We start from the raw sequence: 26,484 nt of genomic DNA on the forward strand, positions 1-26,484 counted from the left end.
ATTAAGGAATGATAACAGTAGAACAACCAAATGTTTATCTAATTATGCTATTTTCTCCACAATGCTTCATACAGCCTCTAAAATACCATCACAGAAAAATCATCTGCTAAAATACATGTAGTCTTCCTATTCCAGAGTAACAACACATATCAAAACAAACTAGAATGACAGATTATATACGATGAGTGAGACAAGAAACTGCCACCAGAAAGTTATGAGACTAAAGAGTTCTCTCTGATACAACTGTAAACTAATGGTCCTCCAGATACACTTTGCTCTAAGTTCTCAGTTCATTATAGCTTGTAAGGTAACATCTTACCATACTAGTATGGATCTCGTAGATACTTGAATATTCAGACCAGAAAGAGCATATCCTGTGTAACTTTACTTACCCCGCTTCCTTTTTAGGATGTGCAACTCTATTCTGCAGAGTCCTGAAGACAGGCAGTTATTTGTATCTGGTGCTGAGCCAGGAAATGTTCGTATCTTTACTGTGCTGAAGGACAAATGAGAGAAAGCTATTTTTTGAAACTGCCGCAAATGCATGAACCTTAGGTGCTATTCATTAGCTTAGTCACTGTGTTCATTAATGCAAATTCAGATGGCCCAAAAGTCACAGGGGCTAAACTCATCACAGAAGGCATCAAAATAAAGTGTGTATGTCTGAACAGAGTAAAAATATTTTAATATAGAAAGTAAATCCTAAATCCATGTATTGTTTCTCAGAGACTTAAATTGTCTGCGTCATGATGGTTACGCTCAAGGCATGTGTTTGTCTCAAGAAGACAAAAGCTCTCCATAATGCTTACAAATTCATATTGCTAATGTGTTTCCGTTCTAACAGGATGAGAATATGGTTAGCTTCATAAAAGGAGGCATCAAAGTCCGAAACAGTTACCAAACATACAGGTGAGTCAGAGTGATGATGTGATTAAGCGTACTTTTTCAGTAAAAAGTGCTGCTGGTCTAATTGTCCGATTCATAAATGAATTGCTGTTGTATTTATTGCAGCGTTTATTATGGGCCTCCTGTCTAGAGCCTTTCTCAGCCCACACAATTTCCTCCTTTGCATAACAAAGGACCTTGATATTATGGTTGATTTGGATTGTAAAGGTAGTGGACCCTAACCCTGTTAACTCCCAAGGTTTGCCTACTTCAAATACTATATCCTTGAAATTATGTCAAAAAATAACTCTTCTAAATGATGTAGTGCTCATTGTGTCTGCATAGCACAATTTGGAGGTCTCACAGTCATTAGGCATATGAAATGACATTTCTTTATAGTTCTAGCTGCAGCTTTTTGGAACATTCAAAACCAGTAGCTGAAGCACAAGTAATTCCATAATAAATGCATGAAACTAAAACAAAATTAAGAGACAATAAACTGAAGAGCTTGCAATGGGAAGTATAAATGGCTTCAAACAAAGATTAAACAAATTTACAGGAAATAGGTTTATAGGGGCTAGTTAGCATAGTAGAACAGATGCAGTCCCTCCGCATCATGAAGTCCCTGAACAGTCAATTCCTAGAGGATGATTTTCCAAGCATATGGCACTGTCTGAGTGAGATATTTGGTTAGCTGGACTTTTAATCTGGTTAAGTATGGCAGTTGTTCTACTCTAAAGAGAAGGTGCATGTTATTGAAAATGATAAGCAGGGTTGCTTATCTGAACTCACAATATGCCCGTTACTTAGTGTCTGTAAGCCAAAAACATCTGCTTAAGCAGATTTCTTTTCATCTAGGAAGTTACAGATTGCTACTTTAAACTTGTGCAAAAGGGTTTGAAGTGCAGTAGTAAATTCTAAAAAGTACATTAAAATGTATGCCATGGGAAGCATACTCAGTTGTGCCTCAATAAATTAAGATCAGCTCTAGTGTATGTACAAACCAAGTCTTATAAATCTAGTAGCTCTTAAGTGGTCTTCTTCAAAAGAATCCTAATAACAACTTGCATATTACTGAAACATGTATTTTAACAAAGGGAAAGTTTGTATCTGAGATTAGCAGTTATTATTTTTGTACTATACCTTTGATGTGGGAAGAAATAATTGTTTGCAGCTTTGATGAGAGCATGGTGCAACAGGTTACAGAGAAAACAATGAAATATGGAAACGAGACTTTATTTTCTTTGTTTGATATTTTTTACAACATAGTTTCTGATATAAAAAGCCATCTTTCCTTTCCCCATGGTCAGCAGTACTGCCTGATAATCCACAACAGCAGCAATCCTGAAAAGACAGGAGGAGTAAATGTTGCAAAGATACAATTTTTAAAACTCTTTTTCAGGGAGGAAAGGTTACCATACACTGTAAAAAAGATGGAATGAAGTAAAACAATAATTCAGAATGAAACATTTGCTTATTGTCAGTGAATAAAAAGTATCAGGAGATGTCCACAGTAGTACAGACTTATATGAATAATTTAAAAAAGTGAAAGCTAAATATGCATCATATGTTGTTTTATTTTAGAACTTCAAATTTGGACTCAGAACAGCCAGTCACATGTCTAGCAGACACAAAACAGCATCCAGCCCAGGTTCTCCAGAAGTATACTGAAAGGGAGAGAGATGACTGTGTCCACATTTGTGTGGGTTGAAGGCAACTCTAAATGCAGGTCCATTGTAAAGACTGCAAATTACAATGAAAAGTCCTATATCCATTGGCAACAACCAGCAGATAAAAACATGACAGCCTGAACACAAATATGTGGCTGCCTTAAACCAGTGTTTTTCTTCTCCTAGTAATTAACAAAAAAACCTAAAACAATAGTGTGAAAAACACATAGCTGTAGAAAGCTTGGAGACAAAACAGGTTCAAATGTAGCTGGATTACAAAGGGAAATAAATGTACCCTACAAAGTTGAGATCTATGAAAGCTAGAAAAATAAGTGAAAAGTAATTTCCGATATACCTGCCCATTCTAGAATATTTCTTACAATTGTCTTTTCCTATATATAACAAAATGTTCTTTTGAATGAACATGCACAAAAAGGGAATACCTAATCTAGGGATTAGTGAAACTCAAATAAAATTTGCTAATTTAAATTTAAGTCTCCTGCACTGCCCCATCATCTCTCTTTGCAGTAGTAAAGCTTGGTGTTGCTCCTCCCAACAGCCATTCTCGAGGCAGAAATGTTATTGCAAATTGACTATGTCTATTTGATAGGAATTCATCTCCAGGACTCCATATTTTTTAATTGATAGTGATGTGACAGAAATGATTTGTTGATAAATCCAACAAAATGTTGTAGGTGGTGTTCACCTGGGTGAGATGACAAATTGACCTTTTTTGAACTAGTATGTGGTTCAAGGTAATTGGGTTACTTTCTTACTGAATTGTAGTTAATCGTTTGCTGACAACGTAACAGAATCTTGTGCATTTTCAGGGAGCTGGACAGTCTCATACAGTCTCCACATTATGTCAAAGGAGAGAACCATCTTCATTTTGAGGGAGGTGTAAAACTTGGAGTTGGAGCATTTAATCTGGTATGTACCAACAGTTCTTCTCTTGAGCTGGAGTCCTACAACCTCCTGAAAATGTGCCTAGCTTAAATACCTGAGAAGTTCTGTTGACATCAGTGTTACTAATCATACGATTAAAATTAGGTATGTGCGCTGATGCTTGCAGGATCCTGGTCTCTGGTCTAAGAGATGGGTAGATGTGGCACTTCGGGACATGGTTTAGTCTAGTCTACCCTTGATTGGCTTAGAGTAGACTTGGTAGTGTAAGTTAATGGTTGGACTGGATAATCTTGAAGGTCTTTTCCAACCTAAACGATTCTATGATTCTATGATTCTAAGAACGTTGGGTAGTAATACACTTTAGAAATAAAGAGACTACTACCCGCAACATGGGCAGTACTGCTCAGTGTGTGGAGACCCATTTGCTCATCCTCATGGGGAAATGAACAGCTGAGAAATTATTTCATCTGACATGGCCTAAGGGCATGTTCTTTGAGAATATAGCTGAGTGCCTGTGCCCAACTTCCAGTAAGGGTGTTCATTAGCCAAATGACCAATGCTTGGGAGGCATTTGGAGGACAAAGGTGTACATAGTCTCATGAGAAGGGACCCATGGGGGTGGGGGCCAGGAGAAGCCTTGCACAGAAGCAGCAGTTGCCTGTGCTTGTTGGCTTCTGTGTACTGTTTAAATGGCACTCGGGAAACTACCAGGAACTTGGCTGTTAGCAGGGCAGTTGGTGGGGCAGGGTGCTTGAATGGGGCCTTGGGTGCTGTTCAGGCCACTGTTGGCTGTGGTTGCTTGTGTCCTGGTGAGAAAGCAGGGGGTCAGATAGTGCAGGATGGTTCCTGGTATATCAGAGGTGTTGACCCAGGGATGGTGAGGGGTGACATGGTTGTTCAGGTGACGGGCCGCAGAAAGTGCCTGGTGCTTCCCCTTGCTTGCATTACTTTGTGTGAGTCTGGCACGTGCCCAAATGTTAGATCTACTGCACAAAGAACAAATACATACTGTGTGGTATACACCCAGTATTTCTGAAACATCCAGGAAGTACTAGAGTTACTAAGCATGTGTTAGGTAAACATATTTCTGTACAGACAGTCCTGGAGACACAGGGTCCCTATATTAAACAGCTGTTTCTGCTTAAATCGTATGTAAAATGTAGCAGGTATATATGTTTAGCCAGGAAATCTTCAGACATATAAAGATGTTTTTAGTAATTTTAGTGATTATTTCTTGTGTTTGGAAAAGTTGTAGGAGGCACCTGGTAGCTGAGAGGCAGAAAGTCTGTTGCTCCATAACTGTTGCATTTCTTTCTATAGACATTGTCCATGTTTCCCGCACGGATTCTGAGATTGCTGGAGTTTGTTGGATTTTCGGGAAATAAGGTAAATGCGAACTAAGTGTTATTGGTACATTCCCCTCACTCTCAAATTAAAAAATGGAGACAGTAGTTTCTCTCTTCTTCCTCAGAGTAGCTGTAACACTCTGATTGGTATCACATGCACATTGTTGGCACTGATGCTTTCATGCAGCTCAGTTTTCCATTATATTTTTGTCTGAACTATTACACTTCAAAGATTGTGATACCATTGTTCAATGATAGTTTCACAGTTGTGAAACGTGATAAAGACAATGGCTGATAGAATGATGTTGTCATATTTAGGTTTTTAGTTACTGGTCTTTTGACGTATGCTTGTGCTTAGAAATTCATAGCCAAAAGTGTATTCTTAGCCTTTAATATATTAGCTTACTTGATAGTTACTGTCATAGTATCTGAATGTCCCTGACGGGTTCCTGCATGACATGCAGTTGGGAAAAAAAATTCAATTCCTTTTCTGATTTTTTTTTTCCTCCATGTCTTTAATAGCAACTGATAGCTTGAGTGTGGCACCTAAATTCTCTTTGCCTGAAAGAGTAAGTGCTTTTTTGCCTGGAGAGTAAGCAATCTGACCTATCTTGTTTGTGCATGCAGTTTAAGGACAGAAGTTTAGTAATGAAGCACCAGTAAACTCACACGAACTTGACTTATTCTGCAAGGCAGATGCACAGAAAGTGCTGTTTTATTTTTTTGTGGATTTGGTGTTTCAAAATAGGATACTAAATACCTTGGCCTTGATACCTTGTAGCTGCCCTTGTGTCTCAGTCTACCAGCAGAACAGGAGATTCACTCAAAGTTGGATTCCTGGATTAAGAAAACATGGTCCATTTAGCCTAAACCACTAGTCAGATTTATTTCATAAATGCAGAGTAAGGTAAATGTTTGATGTCCAGCAAACACCACAAAAGCTGTATAAACAAGTCAAAACTTAACTCTTTTGTAATGCTTTCTATTTACAAAACAAGTTTCAAAGAGAAAAATGTTTTTTTAATCTGAGCTGCAACCTTACGTGACAGGTGGATGAGTGTCATCATCATTTTATTAGTTTACAGGAGGGATCTTAGATCTGAAAATAAAATGTCTTGTTTAAAAGCAAGGAGTTTTTGGTAGAGCATGGATTAGAACTTGGAAATTTCCAGGAGCTGACCAGGAGCTGTTTTACAAGTGGTAGAGGCAAAAATCAAATAGTTCTATCTGTCAGTTACGAAACCAAAGAGCATCTAAAGCAAAATATTCACCCAGAATTGTAAGGGCAACTCATGTACCAGTGGAGTTCTGAGAATACTTTGCTGAACACTCATCTTATTACTGCAGATGAAAATTGTCCCTGTAATTGAATTTCTGTTGTTTTGGCCCTGGGATTTCTTGTATGGCTGTGAGTGGGCTGATATTTGTGTTGATGAGTCAGCTCCTGTTCCAGTTTTTTAATAACTCACTGAAGCATGACCTAGATTACCATGAATCTAAGCAAAAACCTGCTGGCTGCACACCATAAAAAAAGGAGTATTTTAAACTTGTTGATCGAAGTTCATTGATGGTCATTTATTTTAACATCCTAAAAAAGTCTTTCTGCATTTATATTTGTATTGCATTGCAATCCTTTCCAGTGGTGGTTTTCCAAAGCTTGCAAGAGGAAGCTGTCCCCTGCAGTACAGACAAGAGTCTAGAAGGTGAAAGAAACAGTGACAGAGGAGGAGAGGGAAAGTTTGTGTGTCATGTGCTGCACCCCATCCAGAAGAACGGAGTTTTGATTACATCTGTGTTTGATCTCACAGTCTTTTCCATTAAATGTTCGTGGTGAGCATCAGACTGTGCAAAAGACAAAAGAGCCATGGTTAGTGCCTTGAGCTGTTTACAGTTTACCTGAAAGCGCTGCAGTGCACTGGAGGACAGCTTGCTTTTGGTGTGGGTCATGTGTTTATTCAAACTGGATATAAAATTGCGTTGCGGTATCTTCCACAATACTAATCTGCCTTGAAGCCAGCAGATTTGCCCCGAGGGACTCTTCTCGTCTCTCAGGCATGTCATGTCCGATAGTAAATGAGGACATGCCCAAAGCTCCATTACTTCCTAAGCCATTTGTGGGCACTGTGGACAACATGATCAACTTAACAGCAGTCTGGAGTCTCAAAATAGTAGGTAGGATAAGATCAAGAAAGTATAAAAGTAGCCTGAGGCCATGTTTGTTCCCTTCCAGTCCAAGATATGCTAGTTGTGCCCTTCTCGCTGTTCAAGCTCCTTTTCTCTGTATCACTAGTCAAAATATGGGCTCACTTGTGTTTAACGGCATAGGCCCTGCATTTGGGCATTGAGGTTCAATGTAGTTTTGCCCAATTTTGTGAGAAATTTTTTGTGGGCAAAAGTATGTATTACACACCACCAGGTACGCTGTGCTGGAGAGGCATGCCTTCCTCCCTGGGCCATACGTGGAGTATGTGTCCCATCTGGACTTTTTGTGTTTAATGTGTGAGATCAGAAGAATCCTTGCACTATCTCCAATGTAAGCACTGAACGCTTCTTACTGAACCCTCTGCCAGGTCTCAGGCTAATATTTACTCTTGTTCTTATTTTATAGATGATTACAAATACTGTGCTGCTAAACTGTAGAAAGGTTTGACATGAGCCCACGATATGTTAAGTGCGATTTGTCAGAGGGTCAGCTGACAGCGTGATTTCAGGGGAAGGCAGGGAAACTTTCAGATAGAACCAATTTCTTTCAAATTATACCTTTCGATGTGGGAGGACGTTTTTCCCAAGGCAGCTGAGCTGAAGAATATTTTTGATGTCTCGATTTGTAATAAATTGAATTCGTTTCCCACTAAGCATCTTTTTGATTTGCATTTTGGTCTCTTCTGCGAATTTTAAGTGAAGGTTAAATCTAAAATTATTTCATGGGATACATTTAAATGCCCCACCTACCAGTTTGATTAGTCAGTTCTTCATAAAAGCTGTTAGTAGTATCCATCCTCCTTGCTAAGCCTGCAGTAATGTGATCAGGACATGGGACATGAATGATGACCTTGCAGTGCTCTCATTGTCAAGATCCCTAATTAGAAGAGAGGGATTTTAAAATACCATTCAAGAGCTTTTGCTTCAGTAAAGTAGATGGATTTTAGTCAGTGATAGCTGAAATAAAGATGAATCAGTCTCAGAGTTGTCTGATAATGGCTTTGAGCATTGTCCTCGTTCGTTCTGGATTCACTGCGTAAATCCCCACTGCTCATGTGGAGAGTCCTGAATGAGAGAGCATTGGATGTCTTGGAACAAGGATCAAATCAATGAGATACTGACGTAATGTAGTGACAGTGTTGGGAATTAAGAGATCGTGGGATGTTATGAGCAACTTGCACAGAAAGGTGAGGGTTATCATACTGGATCACATTTGTCTCTAAGAAGTGTCATTGCTCCCTGCTCTGCATTATACCTTATGCCCTTCAGAGTAACTTACATTTTGTGCGAAAACAAAAACTAAACGTGTTAATGTCATTTAAGTATTTTGGAGAAATTACGAGCACTTACTGCCTTGACATCTGTTTTCTGTTGTAGCAATATGCCCTGTAATCGACTTTCTTTGGAAGCTCATTCCTGGTGTTCTGGGATTGCTCATATCACCTGTGATGTAGGTGTGGGAGATATTTATGGGTTATTTATGGTTAGAAGGTGTGTCCTAACAAATGTAATGTACTCAGTGAGTGTAGTTTGTTTACGGAGTTACTTATTAGGCTCAAGTAGTAGCTGCTTGTGATTCAATTCCGAGATCCTCAGTTTCATCCCCAGCGAGGATCATGTGGGTGTAATAGTGTTGCCCTACTCATGACGCCTCACTTAGCCGATTAGGTTTGCTGGCTAATCTCCGTAGCCTCCCTGTGGAGAAAGAGTAGGTGCTTGAGAAGGTGATTCATAATGTCCGACCTAGGCTTCCGTGCTGAATTGTTCCTTGGAGGAGTACCTCTGTCTCTGCCAGCCACAGAGGGAGCCTAGGGAGGCTGGCTGACTGAATGTGGTGTCTAAAACATGTTTCCCAGCGACACCCTTCATGATCCCACTTTCCTGGGGGATCTCATCTTAACAGAAGCAGTTTGCAAGAGGTTTTTTGAGGAGAATCAGCTTTGTTGCAGCCTTTTCTGCAAGCAAGCATTGTAATACTAACAACTACTTCCAGATTTCTTTTTTTCAGACTGTGTCTATGGATTATATTGTTAGTTTAATATAGAAAGTTTGGGGTATTCAAGTGGCAGAGTGAAAAGTAAGCATTCTTTAATATCTGTACTGGACAAAATAGGATTGTGCATGCACCACAGAGTGAACTAACTTGCTCGGTGAGCTTCCCATACCTGTGTAACTACTCAGTTTAAGAATTTAGGCTCAAGTGTGCCGGATTTGCAATCCTCTTCTGATGAACGGGTGATGTTCTTAATCCAGTTACTTCACAGTTACTGCTTTCCAGGATGCAGTCCCACATAGGGTGGGTGTGGATTGTATTCCTTGTCCGTACAGATGATAACTTTGTGTTTGGCTGTATTAAAATATATTTTTGAGACTGAAATACACAAGCGAGATCAACTTGACGAATGATTAAATTATTCTGTATGACTAATATAATTTGTTTCTGTGTCATTCTTAGTGCTATTCACAAATGTGATCAGCAGCCATTTTATATGTATTTTTATATTATATGGAAGATATCAAACACTGTAATGCCTAGTACTAATGCCAGTAAAGGCTCAGTGAAATATCCAGCCTGAAGATTTTTCAATTAAAAAACAAATGTACTTTGGAAATCTACTTTGGAATTTTTTTCTGCCAAAATTCATTCCACAGATTTTTTTTGTCTTACTTCTACCTTGCAGTGCTACAGTACTACTTTTTTTAAAATCCAAATATTTGTGGTTTTCATCTGGGCAGTTTAAAGAAGCTGTGAATATCTCATTTTGTTACTTATCTGTATCAATCAAACTTTTGCTGTCAACAGAAAATGAAGTTGGCTTTATTTTGCTGAGTGCCTGATTTCCATTAAGTCACTGATTTTCAGTAATAATTTTACTATCTTTTAATTTCTTCTGAAGTGACATGCAAGTCAATATTTTCATTATTTTGTCCAGGCAAGATGTTATACTAATTGACCTGCAAACATGTGTGTTAATAGTACCTTTCCCTGTAACAGTAATTAATGTAATAAATTAAGATTTTTTTAAAAACACAAAATAACTGTATTTGTGAAAATAATTAACAACACTAGTTAAGTGAAAAAGTACATGTACGATGAAAATTAGAATATGATTATAGGCTTTAGGGTTTACACAGTAAGTGGTAAAGGTGAGGTAGCATAACACCCATCTGTCAGCAAGGACACAGAAAAGATGAAAATCTGTGTTGAGATCATGCTCCAAGTGTTCTCTCTGATACCTTCTGCAGTGGCTCTGATAGACATCCCTCAGGGTCTCTATTTATAGTGTAGCTGGTTTGAAAGGGGTATCCTTACAGTCGTATACATCATGTTCCAGTAACTTTCTATTGCAGTCATGTTGTAACTTTTAAACAGAATTTTCCCCAGCACACAGTGGACGTCTTACTGTGCGTATTTACTGGCAGGCAGATCTCATGTTTAATATGTTTGCATATTTATATTCTTGCTGTCGATATTGTGGAACCAGTCCTAGAATGGGCTGCTAAATGCTATTGCCTCAGGAGCTTGAATCCTTAAAGCTGGTTATCCATCATGCTCTCATTGAATATGAACACAGCGTTGTACTTGATTGCTTTAGTTCTTCCCAAAGGGAACAGAAATATTCTACTTTTCATCATACTTTCCCACTGGTGGTAGTGAGCCAGTATCATTGCAAAGCTCCTTTTGTTCTTAACATACTTAAAAACATCCTTTTGCCCTGTTTCCTTTGTCCTGCTAGTTGCAGATTTTATTTTTTTTCTTGATATCTTTAACTTGCTTATGCAGTGAGTAACAACAAACATGGATACACTGCACAATGGCAATATGTATTTGCCTTATATTTCAAAACTCTGTGTTTTTTGCTTCTGGAATGCTGTTCAGCATTCCATTGGATGATGGTGAGAAGTTGTCTAATGTTCTCTTATGTTAACCATGTAATAAATCCCAAGTTGCTGCTCTGTCATCAGATATTTTCCAGGCTAAGCAGTGACTCCGTGAAAAACTGTCAGATAATTTTGTGTGTGTGTTTTTTTTTTCTTTGATTGCTGTGTAAGCAATGTATGTCAGTGCATTTTGGGAATTTTCGTGAGTGAGAAATCTGTAGATGACACTGCAGAAGTTAACAAACTAGCAAAATACAGCTTTGGTTCTTTTCCAATACTTTGTCGTCCTCGCCTCTGTTTGCACAGGAGCGTGGTCTGCTGCAGCTTCAAGAAGGAGCATCATCATACAGCTTTAGGTCGGTGCTGTGTACCATGCTGTTGCTTTGCTATCATACTTTCATGACCTTTGTGTTAGGTAAGATTGTTTATAATAACTCTTGGATTTGATTAGTTCTTGTGGGACACGGAGGGGAAAAAGATGATTCCATCACCTATTTGTTGGTGAATTGTTTGTTCATAATCAGATTAAATATTTGTGGGTGATTTTACAGTAGTGATCATAACTGAAGAAAGTGTCTTAGAATCATAGAATCATAGAATCATAGAATCATCTAGGTTGGAAAAGACCTTTAAGATCATCCAGTCCAACCATTAACCTACACTACCAAGCCCACTCTAGACTAATCAAGGGTAGACCAGACTAAACCATATCCCGAAGTGCCACATCTACCCGTTTTTTAAACGCCTCCAGGGATGGGGACTCCACCACCTCTCTGGGCAGCCTGTTCCAATGCCTGACCACCCTTTCCGTAAAGAAATTTTTCCTAATTTCCAGTCGAAACCTCCCCTGGCGCAGCTTAAGCCCATTTCCTCTTGTCCTATCGCTAGCTACTTGGGAGAAGAGACCAACACCCACCTCACTACAACCTCCTTTCAGGTAGTTGTAGAGAGCGATAAGGTCTCCCCTCAGCCTCCTCTTTTCCAGGCTAAACAACCCCAGTTCCCTCAGCCGCTCCTCATAAGGCCTGTGCTCCAGACCCTTCACCAGCTTCGTTGCCCGCCTCTGAACACGCTCCAGCACCTCAATGTCTTTCTTGTAGTGAGGGGCCCAAAACTGGACACAGTATTCCAGGTGCGGCCTCACCAGCGCCGAGTACAGGGGGACAATCACCTCCCTGCTCCTGCTGGCCACAGCATTCCTGATACAAGCCAGGATGCTGTTGGCCTTCTTGGCCACCTGGGCACACTGCTGGCTCATGTTCAGCCGGCTATCTACTAACACCCCCAGGTCCTTTTCGGCCAGGCAGCTTTCCAGCCACTCCTCCCCAAGCCTGTAGCGTTGCATGGGGTTGTTGTGACCGAAGTGCAGGACCCGGCACTTGGCCTTGTTGAACCTCATACAGTTGGCCACGGCCCATCGATCCAGTCTGTCCAGGTCCCTCTGCAGGGCCATCCTACCCTCGAGCAGATCGACACTCCCACCCAATTTGGTGTCGTCTGCAAACTTACTGAGGGTGCACTCGATCCCCTCATCCAGATCATTGATAAAGATATTGAACAAGACTGGCCCTAAAACAGAGCCCTGGGGAACACCGCTCGTGACCGGCCGCCAACTGGACTTAACACCATTTATCACTACTCTCTGGGCTCGGCCACCCAACCAGTTCTTTACCCAGCGATTGTCTTAATCTTCAAGATGGAGGTTTGTTTAAAACATAGGAAGGGAGATGACAAGGATAGCAAAGGAAGTTGTGAGAACTAAATCCATCTTCAGTAGTCAGGTGCATTATTTGGAAGGTTAAAGTAATGGCTGTAAGTGATGACTTCCTGAATACTTTGTTCATGTTTATATGTCATCCTTGACTTTTTTGGGAGGTGGTAGCTTCCCGCTGAGATACTTCCCTGTTATCTCCTGTTAAAGCATTCTACAAAATGTGTTGGGCTGCGTGTGAGTTTTCAAGTCAGTAAGCACCATGTTGTTCAGGTCTTCCTGCTTGCTGGCTTAGTGCAACACCAGCCTGTATTTATGCCGTACTCATCAGAGAGAGGAACTTACATATTGGCCAGATGAGGATGGCTAATCAGTACTTTGCGTTCCTGTTCTTTTTTTTTTTTTTTCTTTTTTTTTTCCCTTTTTTCTTTTCTTACTATTTTTATCACTTGCATTTTTATGCATTCTAGGGACAGGAAAAGGAAATGTTGAGGAAGCAGAAAGACTACTTAAGCCTTACTTGGCTCGCTATCCAAAGGTAAAATGAATCATAATTTAGTTTGGTATGATCGTTTAATGTTTTCTTGCCAAATCTAGACTGCATCGTCAGCCTGAAAACTGTTATAGAATACTTGTATTTTTATTATTATTTATTACAGGGAGCCATATTCCTGTTTTTTGCAGGCAGGATAGAAACACTAAAGGGTAATATTGATGCGGTAAGTAATCCTTTTCTTTTTGCTCTTGGGGAAGTAAGTCTTGAAAGCTTTAGAAAAACTCCTTCAGGAACAATGTTTCCTTTTTGGCTAATGCTTCCTGTGGCTTTGGCCTACATGTAATTTATAGTTTATGAATTACAAATAGGAATTTTGAAAACTATTTTGACTAGCTTGTTTGGCCAGCTTGTTTTGCTACCCTTCTCAATTTCTGGTGATAATCTAGTCCACCAGTATTAATGACACAGTTTTCTCACTGTCTTTCCTATCCAGAAGCAAGTTGTGCATTTAATAACATCCAATGGTAATCCTTTGCCTTCAGTCTGAGTGGAGAGTCATACAAGACTTGAAAGCATTAGGGAGGTGAAGAATGCATGTCCAAAATACTCTGAGACGGAGTATCAGCTACTGTACAGTGCAGTAGCTCCCTCGAAATCTTTGGAGCTGCAGCAATAAATGTCAGCTAAGCATCTGTCCTTTGACTTTAGTTTCCTAATTTCCCTAAGCACAAACATTCATTTTGCCTATGCTCAGGACTTCATATAACTTCCAAGAACAGGGAGCTCTGTGGCAGGGCTAAACTTGCTAACACCAAGATGACTGTGGAGCCAAGGATCTCTTGTATGAAGCCAACAGACATGATTTTGGGGAACACTGGGCTGTTAATAATTTGGAAGTTGCAGGAGCCATGCCAGCAGATCATGGAGCCCCAGTGTCTGTTACAGCACTGATGTATGTGCATTTACACATGATTAAGGCAGTGTTTGGAAATCTCTGTGTTCAGGCAGTTAATAGATATGAAGAATGTTGCGAGGCTCAGCAATACTGGAAGCAGTTTCATCACATGTGTTACTGGGAGCTCATGTGGTGCTTCACCTACAAGCGCCAGTGGAAGATGGCTTTCTTCTATGCAGACCTGCTAAGCAAAGAAAACACTTGGTCGAAGGTAAGTTAATCAGAACAGGAGGGTGGAAGGCGCTGTAGTATCTGTTAACTTTCAATCAGATTGAGTTGACTTCTTGTAGCTTTGAAGCTTTTGTAGCTTTGAAGATGAAGATTGTAAAACCAAACCTGGTCTGCTGTGGCTTTTATCGACCAATGTGAATTGCAAACATTCAAATCTGAACAGATTGTGGGCAAACAGAAATCTTTCGGGTCTGACCTGTAGGTGAAGAACAGCTTGTTAAAGATGTTCTGCTGTGTATTGACTGGTTGTGTCATCAACACGTTGCAATTAATGGCGCAAGTTGCCATTTCTTTCATTACATTATGGATATAAGCTCTTTTGGTGATGAGTGAGGCTAGCCATGATGGTGCCTCCAGGATAATAAATATAATTACAAGAGGCGCCCTGTACGTCTGAGAGGGAGAAGCTCTTCCATCCAGAACCCTAGTCGCTTTCCTCCCTTTGTCTTCCCCTGAGCCCCAGGGAAATATGTCAGAAGATATTAAGTCTGGCCAGGGGCAGGGGGCGCGGTCGTTGGGTGGAGGTTGGTTTGTTCTTAATGCAATCAGACTATGTGTGTGGGGAGGGTATCTCTGTCTGGTTTTTCTACTACACATTTTATTGGCCAAGTGGAACCAAAACCGACATAAGGTCCAAGCAGCCAGGTGAGAGCAACTCTCTCAGTGCTCCCACTTGGGTGAAAACTGCAGTATGGCCCTCCCCCGTGCCCCTGGGGATTCCAGCAATGCATTCAGCCAGGTGCATTAGTCTGAATAGCTCCCATGGAACTCCCACAGCCAGGGGTGCACCGCCTGGCTAAAGGCTTTAGTATCCTGAAATGCTGTACGATTAATATTAACGTGTATCCGTTTAAACTGTGTGTAGAGTTTTACACTATATTGCAGGGGCCTTAAGAGCAGCAGAGAAGATGCTTCCTATTAATATGTAATCTACAGTGCAACCATGATAGTAGCAAACCAGTAACTACATGAGCTAAATGAAAGATGGTCGCATATATGCACTGTTAGATTCCAGTGTAAATAAATAATCATGGCTTAAAATATTCTAGAAAACTTCTGAAACTTATGGTTACTGTAGACTCCTTAAAGCAGTACTCAAGAACTCACCAACTGTTATTCTCTACCGTTGCAAGAGTTGTGATGTCCTCTGCTGCTTTGCTTTCCTTGGTTGCTGAATGTATGATTGCTCGGGAATCCCTATGAAATCAGTACTTTTCATAATCCGAAATCATGAAACCCCTCAAAAATGGTTTCATGTTCTCTGGAACCTAATATTTGAGATTTGCTACTAAGTTGTGATTGGACACAGAGACTATGTAGTAGTATGCTTTTTTCTCTGAGCAAGACCTTTTCATGAGTTTCCTAGCATGTATTCCTGAGAGTAATAAAAATTCACTTTATACAAACATGACATTTGTTCTTGGAATGTGGACATAAACTGTAAGCTGATACAAAGTAAACAAAGACATACATGATAAAAAAAATTTTCTGTACTCCACTTTCTAAAATACTTACCTCCTGCTTAAAATTTTGTAAGATTACATCTGTTTGTGAGCAAAAGCAGCAACTTCTTCCTCTTTGTTGCTGTTCTGTGCTTTATGTCAATAATGGTGATGCTGTAAATTCATTTTTCTGTACAGATATTCTTGATTGCATTTGCAGGCTACTTATATTTACATGAAAGCTGCTTATCTCAGTATGTTTGGACCAGATGACTGCAGTCCTTTCGGAGACAGCGAAGTTGAATTATTTAGGTAAAATTTGCTAGCTCCCAGTTACAAGAGTTTCTTATCTTTTCATGGCACAGTGTTGGGGAAGAGAGGCAAAACTATTCATTGTGCAGTTTGGACGATCTGCACAAGTAGCATTGGATTGGTAAGAAATTGCAGAATGAAACATTCCCTTAGACTAAAGTGGACCCCGAGTTCAGACCGCAGATTTCTACTGGCCTGGAAATACTTTAGAGACAGGATATTAGGTCTATCAGCCATACAGTGGCTACTGCTGTTGCGTGTAATATTCACAATCTTTTTCATTTTTTTCCTTTAATCAAGACGGCATGTAAGATCTGAAAGCCTTCAATGGATTGTGCTACAAGATGTGTGCCTCCTTAGTGGAGACAACATCAGTACACCTTGATTCTTGGGTTTTGAGCCTGAGAGGAATATGAAATAGTTAAATGTGCAAGTGAATATATACATTATTAACACAGTGAATTAACCTAATTGTAATGTTTAAGCTCAAAAATGCCTAAACTTCGCTGGGCTAAAGAAAATTGATTACTTTCTTTTTTTACAATTTTTCTATAAACTCTAAATATCACTTTTTTATGTGCTTACAAAATATTGATACTTTTCAGGCCTTCCATATCTTATATAATCATTACAAGCAGATTTCATTGGATTTGGGATCCATTACAAAGTGAATCAGTTTGGTCTTTGGGAGAATGGGAGGAACACTGAGAAAAGCTAGCTTGCCTCTTTCCAAGTCTGTGAAGAGAGATGGGCCCTTTATAAGTTAGGTGCATCATCTAATTTATTCTTTGGGTGGGGAAGAGTCCCTCTTCCTCCTGCTTGATTAAAGAGGGAGCCTAGAGAGATACGTGCCCTGCATGAAGACAGCTTTTGTGAATATGTATTGCTCAGCTTCCCGAGCAGTTGCAATAGCTCAGTGTGTAACAGCTTTTTTAAGTTCTCTTTGGCTTGATTTTTTTTTTAAGTTTGAATTTTTTTTTCCCAGAGGTTCACAGAGAAAAATTGCCTTACATTTTCCTTTAAACTTTCAGGATTGTTCCCAGTTTGAAACTGAAAATTGCAGGGAAATCATTGCCTACAGAAAAGTTTGCAATTCGGAAAGCTCGACGATACCTATCTTCAAACCCCATTCCTTTGCCTGTTCCACCTTTGGTAAGTTAGAAATATACACACACACCCTTATTACCATTTTTTTAATTTATGGAAATAAACCCAAGATAATTAGAATAGTATCTTTCCATGTTTCTAAGGTAAAACCTCTGCAGGAGACTGGAATGTTCCCAAAGCAAAGCCAAATGAATGCGAGGAATGCTGTAAAACTGGGGCATGCACCAGCCACAGGGAACTAAGCCAGTTGTTTGTGACACGTAAATGTGTTGCATATGTAACTCATTATTCCGGCTATAGACTAGCATGCTTCTAACAGCTTTCTTTTGATTCCCTTTTGAGGAACTTTGCCCTAGGTCTCTTCTGTCATGTGTCATTTACTGAGACTACTGCAAGAAGACTTTAAGGTACAAGTTAGGGCGGGGAAAAACAGTGAAGGAAATAATGCAAGAAGCAGGGACTGCATGCAAGCATCTATTTAATGTGCCCCTGAATGTTTGCAATTTGGTACTCTCCAGAGCAATTCAAGGGTGCCGGGATGAAACAGCCAAATCCTTTAGCCACTCCAGAAAACCATTGCGTACTGTCGATACTTTTTTTTTTTTTTTTATGCTGGCCAGTTCCCTGCGGCCAGATGAGAACAGCTGCATAAGGCACCCATTGCCTCGCTCATGGTGTACTTACAAAAATCTGTCTGCAAAGAACACATAAAAGAACGTAAATGGATTTTGACTCCACAGGTTTGCCAAGTGCAGTGGTGTTAACATTTGCAGTGCTTTGAGCTGTTGTGTTTGAGAAACAGATGGATAATTAGTAAATACTCTTTAAGAAAATGCCTGAACAAGGAGAGCCTCTTGGAGACACCAGTGAGTAGTCATTTCTCAGCCCACCAGCTGGGTATGTGACACAGTGCTGCTTGAAAAAATATAGTTGTTACAGCATAGCATGGGTATTCACTAGGGGCCACTTTCCACTAAGTCGTAAGACTGAAATGAGAGGAAATAATTAGGTTACTTTGATTTGCCTTTCAGGTTTCAGAGATTGTAGAGAGTAAGAAACGTACACACCTGGGGTTTGGCTGGGCTGTTCTAATGGGATTTTAGCAGAACAGGTTTCGGTACTAAGAGCTCTCCTTGCAATGGCCGGGCACTGTGCCCTTTGTTTCTGCTGCAGTTGCATTTCTGAGGCAGCAGATGCCGCAGCTGAACAGTTAAAAGCACTCTGAGGATGTGGAATTGGGTGCAGAATCTCATCTCTAGGATTTTTCTTTTCACTGTGAAGGGGCTTGCTGAGAGGAGCGAGTCCTCAAGCAAGTCTTAGCTCAGAGATTTAGCCTAGAATAAATGCAGTTTGAGTACTTTTGTGTCAAAACCGTGTTAACAAATCTGCACTAGATGCAGTAAGTTCAGCACGTGTTTTCCAATCAATAGAGACCAGATGGTGAAAGCAGCAGTGACTGGGGCTAACATACTGTTTCATCTATTCTAGCCTGACAGCTTTTTGTACAATAGTTCCAGAACTTAGTTATTCTATACAGAAATTTTATCAAAAAGCTTTAAATTATCAAATACAGACTAGGTCATATAAATAAACAGAATAAATAACTTGTCATGAGGACCAGTCATAAGTCTATATAATATTTCCATCTTTAACTTTGTGATTGCTAGTCGCAATGGGCACATTTGGTCTGGTGATACACTCTAAGAGAGAACCCCAATAACAAATAGGAATTAAACCAATAGATTTTAATGACATTTACTCTAAGAACAGTTGAATAAGAAAGAAGTTACTTTATGTGGGAACATCAAAGCAACCTGAGGAATTTAAGGGATTTACAGTTCAGCTCTAAAATTCTGTTGGTTTGTTTGAAGCTTGGCTTAAAGTTTAGGGGTTTTGGTTTTCTTTTTGTTTTGTTTTCCTGAGTTTTCATATTTTTTCTATGGAAGCAATACATCGTAGTTATTTATAATTATTACTGCTCTGGCTAGGATAGAACTGAAAAACAAGAGGAGACCCTAACGAAGGGACAGTTAGCCAAGTGCCGTGAATGCTTTACGTCTGTCTGTTTTTTTGGTACTTGCTTTCATCTATAAGTGAGATTGTGTCTGCATTCTGTTCAAGCAATCCTCCTTGCATTGTGTGAAGTAAGTGGCTCTTTAGTTGTCTTCCAGGGCTAATTTGTTCTGAAAACCAATGTAACAAGTTTTCAGTTGCAATGAAAATATGTTTTGACAAACTGACTTTTTATTTAAGGAATCTGCAACTTTCTCATCACACAGAGATAAACTGAAGTTTTTGATAACTGCATTTATCCAGTACTGTAATTAATGATGCTGTCATTTCTCCCTGACCCTAGGAAATGATGTATATCTGGAATGGCTATGCTGTAATTGGAAAATGTCCCAACTTAACAGAAGGCATGTTAGAGACCTTAATTGAAGCAGAAGAAGCATTGGCAAGAAGTTCAGGTAATCAGCGATATGGTTTAAGCAGGTATTTTACAGTGCAATAGCTAAAGATCTTATCTGTGAATAAAGAGAGATACTCATTAGTAAAGTTAATCTGATCATTGGAGGAACATAGATAATGAAACCATAAACTGTTTATGCAGATAGGAATAATTTTCCTTTTTAATATAGCAATAACTTACAATAGTAGCAAGTGGTTTTACATCCACAGATGTGTATTAGGAATAGTTTATGACATGTATTAAAGGACTGTTTATTTTGCATATATCAGCATATGCATTGACTTGATTACTTGGATCATGAAGCTTTGTTATCCTCAGATACCGTATTTCAGTTTTAAAGGTTAAATAGAAGGAGACAAGTCAGTCTTCTGTTTTAAAAGTGCTGTCAATTTATGATGTGTCCTTGGGCTGAATGGTGTTGGTGTGTCAACAGTATGCTATAGAAAGCTGAGACACCATGGATAGGCTTTCTTTGCACTATGAATGAGCATAAGATAGGGGACAGTATTGAACTGGAACAGGCTCTGCTACCACATCTTCTGTCAGTCTGTTAATTAGTCGCCCATGAGAAAGTTCAATTGATGTTCAGTTCTTGCCAATCTTTCCTAACTCCTAGGGGAGCGCAACCAGTCTGCACAGCTTTACTCACAAAGTTTTCCCTTATAAAATATTTTATCTTGTTATTATATACTACCTTCCCTTAAAAGGATCAAGTTGCTGTTGACAAAGGAATATGGGCTAAATCACTGCACTGCAGTCTTTTCTAGATCTTGGTCTTCCTGTGCACATTATGTTACACAAGATTTGAAAGAGTTGCCTGAACGACTGGCTAAAGCTATCAACTTTTGATTAATTGTGAAAGAGAAAAGAAATATTTCCAGTGAAGGTGACATCTTAGAAGAAGACTTTTCACCCTTTCACTTTCTTTGTCACCCATTTTGCTACATTATTTTGGATAAGTGAATTATTTCTCTATTCCCTTTTTTTGTAGATGGTAGATTGTGGCTAAGGCTGACTTTTTGCAGGGACTTGTAGAAGCTGATTCATGTTTATAAAACACTGTGAGGACATGTAATCAAAAAGTGGGACATACTTTAAACATACCAACAACTTAAAGTATTACCTCTTCCAAATAGTGACTTGTTTCCAGGCATCATGCTTTTCTTGAGCTTTCCTGACAGTGTTTGAAGCTAAACTATTGTATTTTCTCTATCTCACTGTTAGATTCATAATGCAAGAATCTACCACTCTAAAATCTGAGAACGTGCTCCTAGCAGCGTTATACCATATAAGATGTAAAAGGAAGACTGTTAGTGGAAGTAATGTCTAGAAATGCAAATCTGATATGCACAATTGTGTCTAGGATAGGTCCCTAAATGTTTGCTTATACAATCCAGGGCAGTTTGTAGGCTAAGTGGAGAAAATACAGACATGTGAAACGTGTTCATGGGACACATGTCCAGAAGAGACAACTGATCTGCTTTTTTTTTATTATTATTATTACGAAATGCCTCTTCTGTGGCCCTGAGTCATCTCACTGTGCACATACTTAGCATGTCAACTTTTGCCCTGTTCCCTGTTCCTTCTCAGTTAATTTGCTGCATAGTCTTTGGGCATCTTCCCTGGGATTTGCTTTGGTGACATATGTATGTAGGTGCCTCTGTGGGACTTAGCAATAGAAGTGACTCCTATTGTAGGATCAAGGCCTCCAACCACATAGTCCAAAGGGAAGCAGCTGTTCCATGCAGTATGTGTCAGCATTTTATCAGCTGGAGAGATAGAGGAAGAACCAGGTAAGGATTGGAGTAGTGGAAGCAGGGTGAAATTCAGTAGCACAAGATGCACAGCATCACACATTTTGCAGAAATTCTTATTAGCTAGTATTTCATGAATTGGAAATGAGCAAGCAAGCTGAAGACTTTGCTTGTGAACTTAAAGACTAAGCTGCCTATATGGAATGGCTATGAAAAAGCCAGATGTTTTCTTTGAAATATATCATGCAAAAATTTTCTGGTGGAGAAAGGTTGTTAGTAATGACTTTGAACTAGGCACTGGTGAGGCTGGAAAGGCTCAGGGCACTCATAGTTAGAAGTATAAACTCAAAAAGAGGTGAAAAGAAGGTAGGGTAAGAAGATGAAGGGATGAGAGGTGCAGGTAGCAAAGTTCGGCATATTTTTGTTTAGCCAAACAAAGGTGGAGAATTGATAAAACTTGCCTATGAATAGATAATATGACTAGAAGTCAAGGAAGGAGAACAGCTATACATACTAAAGGGCAATAAAGGCATAAGGCTAAGAAATTTAAAGTTGGACCTCAATATTTCCAGAGTGGACACTTTAAATTAGCTTTCAGGTGTCAGAACAATAAGATTGTGGAACAGCCTTTTAGTGGGAGTAGGGAGGGAAAGAACAGCCTAACAATTTTTAGACAAAGTTTGATGGATTTCTGAAAAAGTTGATGCATGTTTGTCTCTGCATTAAATGAACTAAATTGACCAGTTAGTTCCTTCTGTCCTGTGTTCCAGTAAAGGCATTGTGCTCACACCTACCTGTGTAAAAGTTCTCCTACAGGTAGGAAAGTTTCTGCTGCTCTAGAGTTTTCTAAACTGTGCCATTTACTTAATCTTGCAGCTACAGAATTACTAGCAGATGACCAGTGTGTGATAAAACTGTTAAAGGGTTTATGCCTCAAGCATTTGGGCAAGATCTCAGAAGCAGAAGACCATTTCAATTACATCTGTTTAAAGTAAGTTTTCATTCCTGGCATATAGGAGAGAATTTCTAGTAACTATTCATTTCAAGTAAGAGGAGATGCAACCGTGATATGAATAGAAGGGAAGGGACTGCAGTATCTTTAGTATTTATTTCAGTTGCTTTGATATCAAGGAATTGCAATTTTAATTGCCGGTGTTGCTAGCCATGTATGGTAGAACAATTGCAAATCTGCACTTTTTACTGAGATACTTTCTCCTTTTTTGGGGACTATACATGCATAAAATTTTTGAGATACCACTGCCCTTTTTTTCCCCACTTTGTCTAACCAGTCACGAAGAAGCTGCACCCTAAAAGCCAAATGCAGTCTGCAGAGACAGATGGCAGCACAATTATATTTGGAACTTCTATACATCATGCAGCGAATGGCATCTCTTTTTGTCAATTCACATGGATAGAGTTCATAATATTGTCATCTTTTCTAATAGTTCCCTGATAATAAAGGCAATATTTTGTAATCCTGAGAAATAACATACTGTGTAGGATGGTTATACAAAATACACATTTAATAACCTGGAATATAGCTTCAGATAGAGAACATGACAAGTGTCGTAACAGAGATTGATTGCTCCTTTTGATCTTAGCTAATCCCCTATTTATTTGTCTTTGGAACTGTTAAGTGAAGGAAACAATATATCATTTCAAGATCTTGAGGCTATTTGTTTTCCAATCCAGTGAGAAGAAGGTAAAATATGACCATTATCTCATTCCAAATGCCTTGCTGGAGCTGGCGATACTGTATCTAGACCAGGATAGAAGAGAAGAAGCAATAAAACTACTGGAAAGAGCAAAGTAAGCAAGTGAAAAGCCTGTGCTGATGTCTGATGGGTCAGTATGGTATTTTACTGGTTAGCAGGAAGCAGAAACATTCCATTAATACCATGGAAACTCATTGTTACATTTATTCAATGGAAGTACGCATGCACTAGTTTTGGTTTGGACCTTTCTAACAGTAGCCATTATCTGATCATTCAGTCTGTGACTTACCCGTCCGTTCTGATAAGAGCAAAAAAAATTTTGAAATGTTAATATGAATGTCAGAGGCTTCCATAAGAAATAATCTATGTGTAACAAAATGTAATAATCTTTGTAGTCTACTTACTTATTCATAAAAGATATATTAAATTAAAACAAAGCTCTGTGTTATGGCTAAAATAGCATTACTGAAGTTGATGGCTAGCAGTGCTGTTTTCTTTCCTTGATGGAAATACATTTAAGATAATGCTTTCGGTTGCATTTAGTGTCTTTGTGTTGTTTCATCTGCACCTGAAAGGCAAGTGAAACACCTGCTTTTACTATTTTGTGTGATTGATTTTTCTAGCAAAGTAGGTTTATCAGGAATAGTTGGACTTGATCATGCATGTTCTTTATTATAAAATTAACAAAATACGGCTTTTGCCTCTGTCCGAGCCTTTACTTCTCTGCTGAGCCAAAATTTCTTGTGGGAGGAGTGGGGAATCCAAACCAAACAACCCTTGCCCTCTTCAAGCCTCCTGCAACAGGGTAGTTCACCTCTCTGCCTAGATCCTGAATGAGTCCAGATGTCTGCATCTTTCCAAGTGCCAAGTCACGCCAGTCACTGCTGCAGGTGTTAGCAGCTACAAAACTGATGTCTGGCCCAGGTTTCAAAGAGGTCAGATAGAGTTTTTGCACTGAGCTTTTGTCCAAGTCAGTCCACTGTGCAAGACAGAGTGGTGAATCAGTCTACCGAAGACTATGCCAAAAGCCTGTCAACACAAAAATTAAAATATTGCAATGCTTAATCTCCTGCGCTTGTGAGCCTGGTTCTCTGTAGACTCATGGAAGATATTAAGAGGAGCAAAAATTGCATTAGCAAAACGCAATGGAAAGTGTTTCAGTTGGTTTCACATTCCTCAAAGCATGCCTCTCCTCCTGTCCTCATTTCCTTTGTTCAAATCTCTCTTAAGAGATCTAGAAATTAATGATTTAGAGCTGCTCATTCCATCTGGTACTTCTATTGCTTGCTGCTCAGCCATTGCACAGAATCATAGAATCATAGAATCGTTTAGGTTGGAAAAGACCTTTAAGATCATCCAGTCCAACCATTAACCTACACTACCAAGTCCACACTAAACCAATCAAGGGTAGGCTAGACTAAACCATGTCCCGTTTCCCTGATGGCTCTGTGTGGCTCCAGTCACAGGCTCCCTCGAGGGAAGGTGTTTGGCTTAAAGAAGAGCACCAGCAGACAGCAGGTCTTAAAAATTTGTTGTTACCCAGTGTATGGAAAGCTAATACTCAGACTTGCTATGCTCAAAGAACTCATGGAAACTGTAATGATATGCAAAAAAAAAAAAAAAACCCAAAACCAAACAAAAAAAACCCCACCACAAAACCCCTCCTTGTTTCAGTCAGTCATAAAAAAAGTGCAGTCCTTACATTTCCACCTGTAGCTGTTACACTGCATTAAAATGCACGGGGTTTATAAGCTTTTGGCTAAAAATGCTGAATGTCTTTGCAGCCAGTAGAGGGAGAACACGTTGTCCGTGGTGGGTTCCAGGACTGCAGAATCATGTTTGCAATTGGCAGGAGTGCAGACGAGCACTCAGCCTGTGCATGACGCTTGATTTGCTTGACCTAAATCCACATACTGCTGCTGGCTTGAATGTTTCAAGTCTGGGAGAAAGAGCGGAATGAGATGATAAACAGTTTTGGCTTGGTCATGCGTGGAAATATTTCTATTTCTCTTTGTATTACTGTAAGCTACAAGCAAGAATATCAGCCTACTGATGACAAATGCAGTATCTGTGTGACAAAATCTACTTAATTTAAAGAAAAAACTCCAAAGAGTTTCAAATCAGCATACAGCACAGCCCAGTCACCTCCTTTTCTCAATCAGCCTCTTGGGTGTTGCATACATAAAATTATAAGCCGGTGTAGGATGGGCGTGGAATTCTGTGTTTCCACAAAGAGACCGCCACTGCCATAGTGACAGATACCATGCTTCCATGCTTGATTTGAATTACGAATTTTGAACTGAAATGCTCTTAAGGTAGACTGTTTAATACTTCATGTTATGTTTCTGTAAAGATGACAAATATCTTCTAAAAGAAAATTGGCATGCTCTAATCCTCTTTGGTATCTGGATTCTGTATCCATCCTGCAAGAGCTGACATGTTAATTCCTATTAAATAGGATCTGCACTTCCTATGTGGTCCTAGGGACAAAATTTCTTTTTTTATATAAGCTTTTCCATGAAAACACAGATTCTTTTAGTGTTTCTGTAACTCTTCAGCGCATGGCATATCTACTGGCGACTATAGGAAGATGGCACTGCTGAGTCAGCCACTAGATGTTTGGGGGGGGAGTCCAGCCACTCTTTCCCCAGGCTGGAGAATTGCTCCTCGAAAGGTGATACAGAGTCTCGTGTGTGCCCTCCTTCTCTTGCCAAGCTTCTAGGGAAGCAAACTGTCTGGCCTTATTTCCTACACACAGTACAGTGCACATTGTTGACAACCACAGGATGCAGATGGGGTGTTTCCCTCTTCTCGTTCAGGACAGCTGCTGTCTCTTTTTCTTTGAAATGTGTCTGCTGAATTAAGATGAGTCCATCTTATTAAAATGAGAAAAAAAAAAATCCTGAAAATGTTTGTATTCAAATTTGTCAGTTATACTTTGAGAGGGAGAAAAAAATCTAATTTCTGAATGTAAACTAAGTGGATGTTATAGCTATTTAATGTGAATTCAATATTTTGATTGAGTAGAACAGATTCAATTACTTATTAAGCTATATTTTTCTGGTAATTGCCAGACAGTGGAACTACAAATAAAGAACAAAGAGCTGCATTGTTTGGCTAGGAACACATGCCTTGTATTTTAGAGTAGGCAGCAAAGGAGTTTGTGAAGAAAGGCTTTTTTGCTGTCTACAGTTGTTTTGCCTAGAATAATAATATAAAGATAACTTGAAAATGTTTAAAATATATATATTCATCAGAGCGGATCTGCTTTTGTTTTAGACAAAACTACAAGAATTACTCCATGGAAACAAGAACACATTTCAGAATTCAAGCTGCCCTGCACCAGGCCAAATCCGCCCCAGAAAATGGAATGCATTCTGAAGCCTCGGCAGTGTCGTAA

General features: G+C 39.4%; 1 protein-coding gene across 2 annotated transcripts in view; it reads left to right on the plus strand.

Annotated features, from left to right (window-relative positions):
• The window catches only part of TTC39A (tetratricopeptide repeat domain 39A), a 37,387-nt gene extending 10,903 nt beyond the window's left edge, over positions 1-26,484 (plus strand). Inside the window, exons 5-17 of one of the 2 annotated variants that reach the window (XM_009481937.2) lie at positions 845-909; positions 3,386-3,485; positions 4,782-4,847; positions 11,198-11,306; positions 13,073-13,140; positions 13,262-13,321; positions 14,103-14,264; positions 15,947-16,038; positions 17,070-17,190; positions 19,502-19,628; positions 22,261-22,360; positions 23,062-23,178; positions 26,364-26,484. In XM_009481937.2, the coding sequence (XP_009480212.1) occupies positions 845-909; positions 3,386-3,485; positions 4,782-4,847; positions 11,198-11,306; positions 13,073-13,140; positions 13,262-13,321; positions 14,103-14,264; positions 15,947-16,038; positions 17,070-17,190; positions 19,502-19,628; positions 22,261-22,360; positions 23,062-23,178; positions 26,364-26,484 (1,308 nt within the window). Of the gene's footprint in view, positions 1-844; positions 910-3,385; positions 3,486-4,781; positions 4,848-11,197; positions 11,307-13,072; positions 13,141-13,261; positions 13,322-14,102; positions 14,265-15,946; positions 16,039-17,069; positions 17,191-19,501; positions 19,629-22,245; positions 22,361-23,061; positions 23,179-26,363 lie in introns of both variants that reach the window. The other variant, XM_009481945.2, reaches the window with a different exon arrangement.

Source organism: Pelecanus crispus, chromosome 5 (assembly GCF_030463565.1).
Source record: "Pelecanus crispus isolate bPelCri1 chromosome 5, bPelCri1.pri, whole genome shotgun sequence".
In the NCBI taxonomy this organism is placed as follows: domain Eukaryota; kingdom Metazoa; phylum Chordata; class Aves; order Pelecaniformes; family Pelecanidae; genus Pelecanus; species Pelecanus crispus.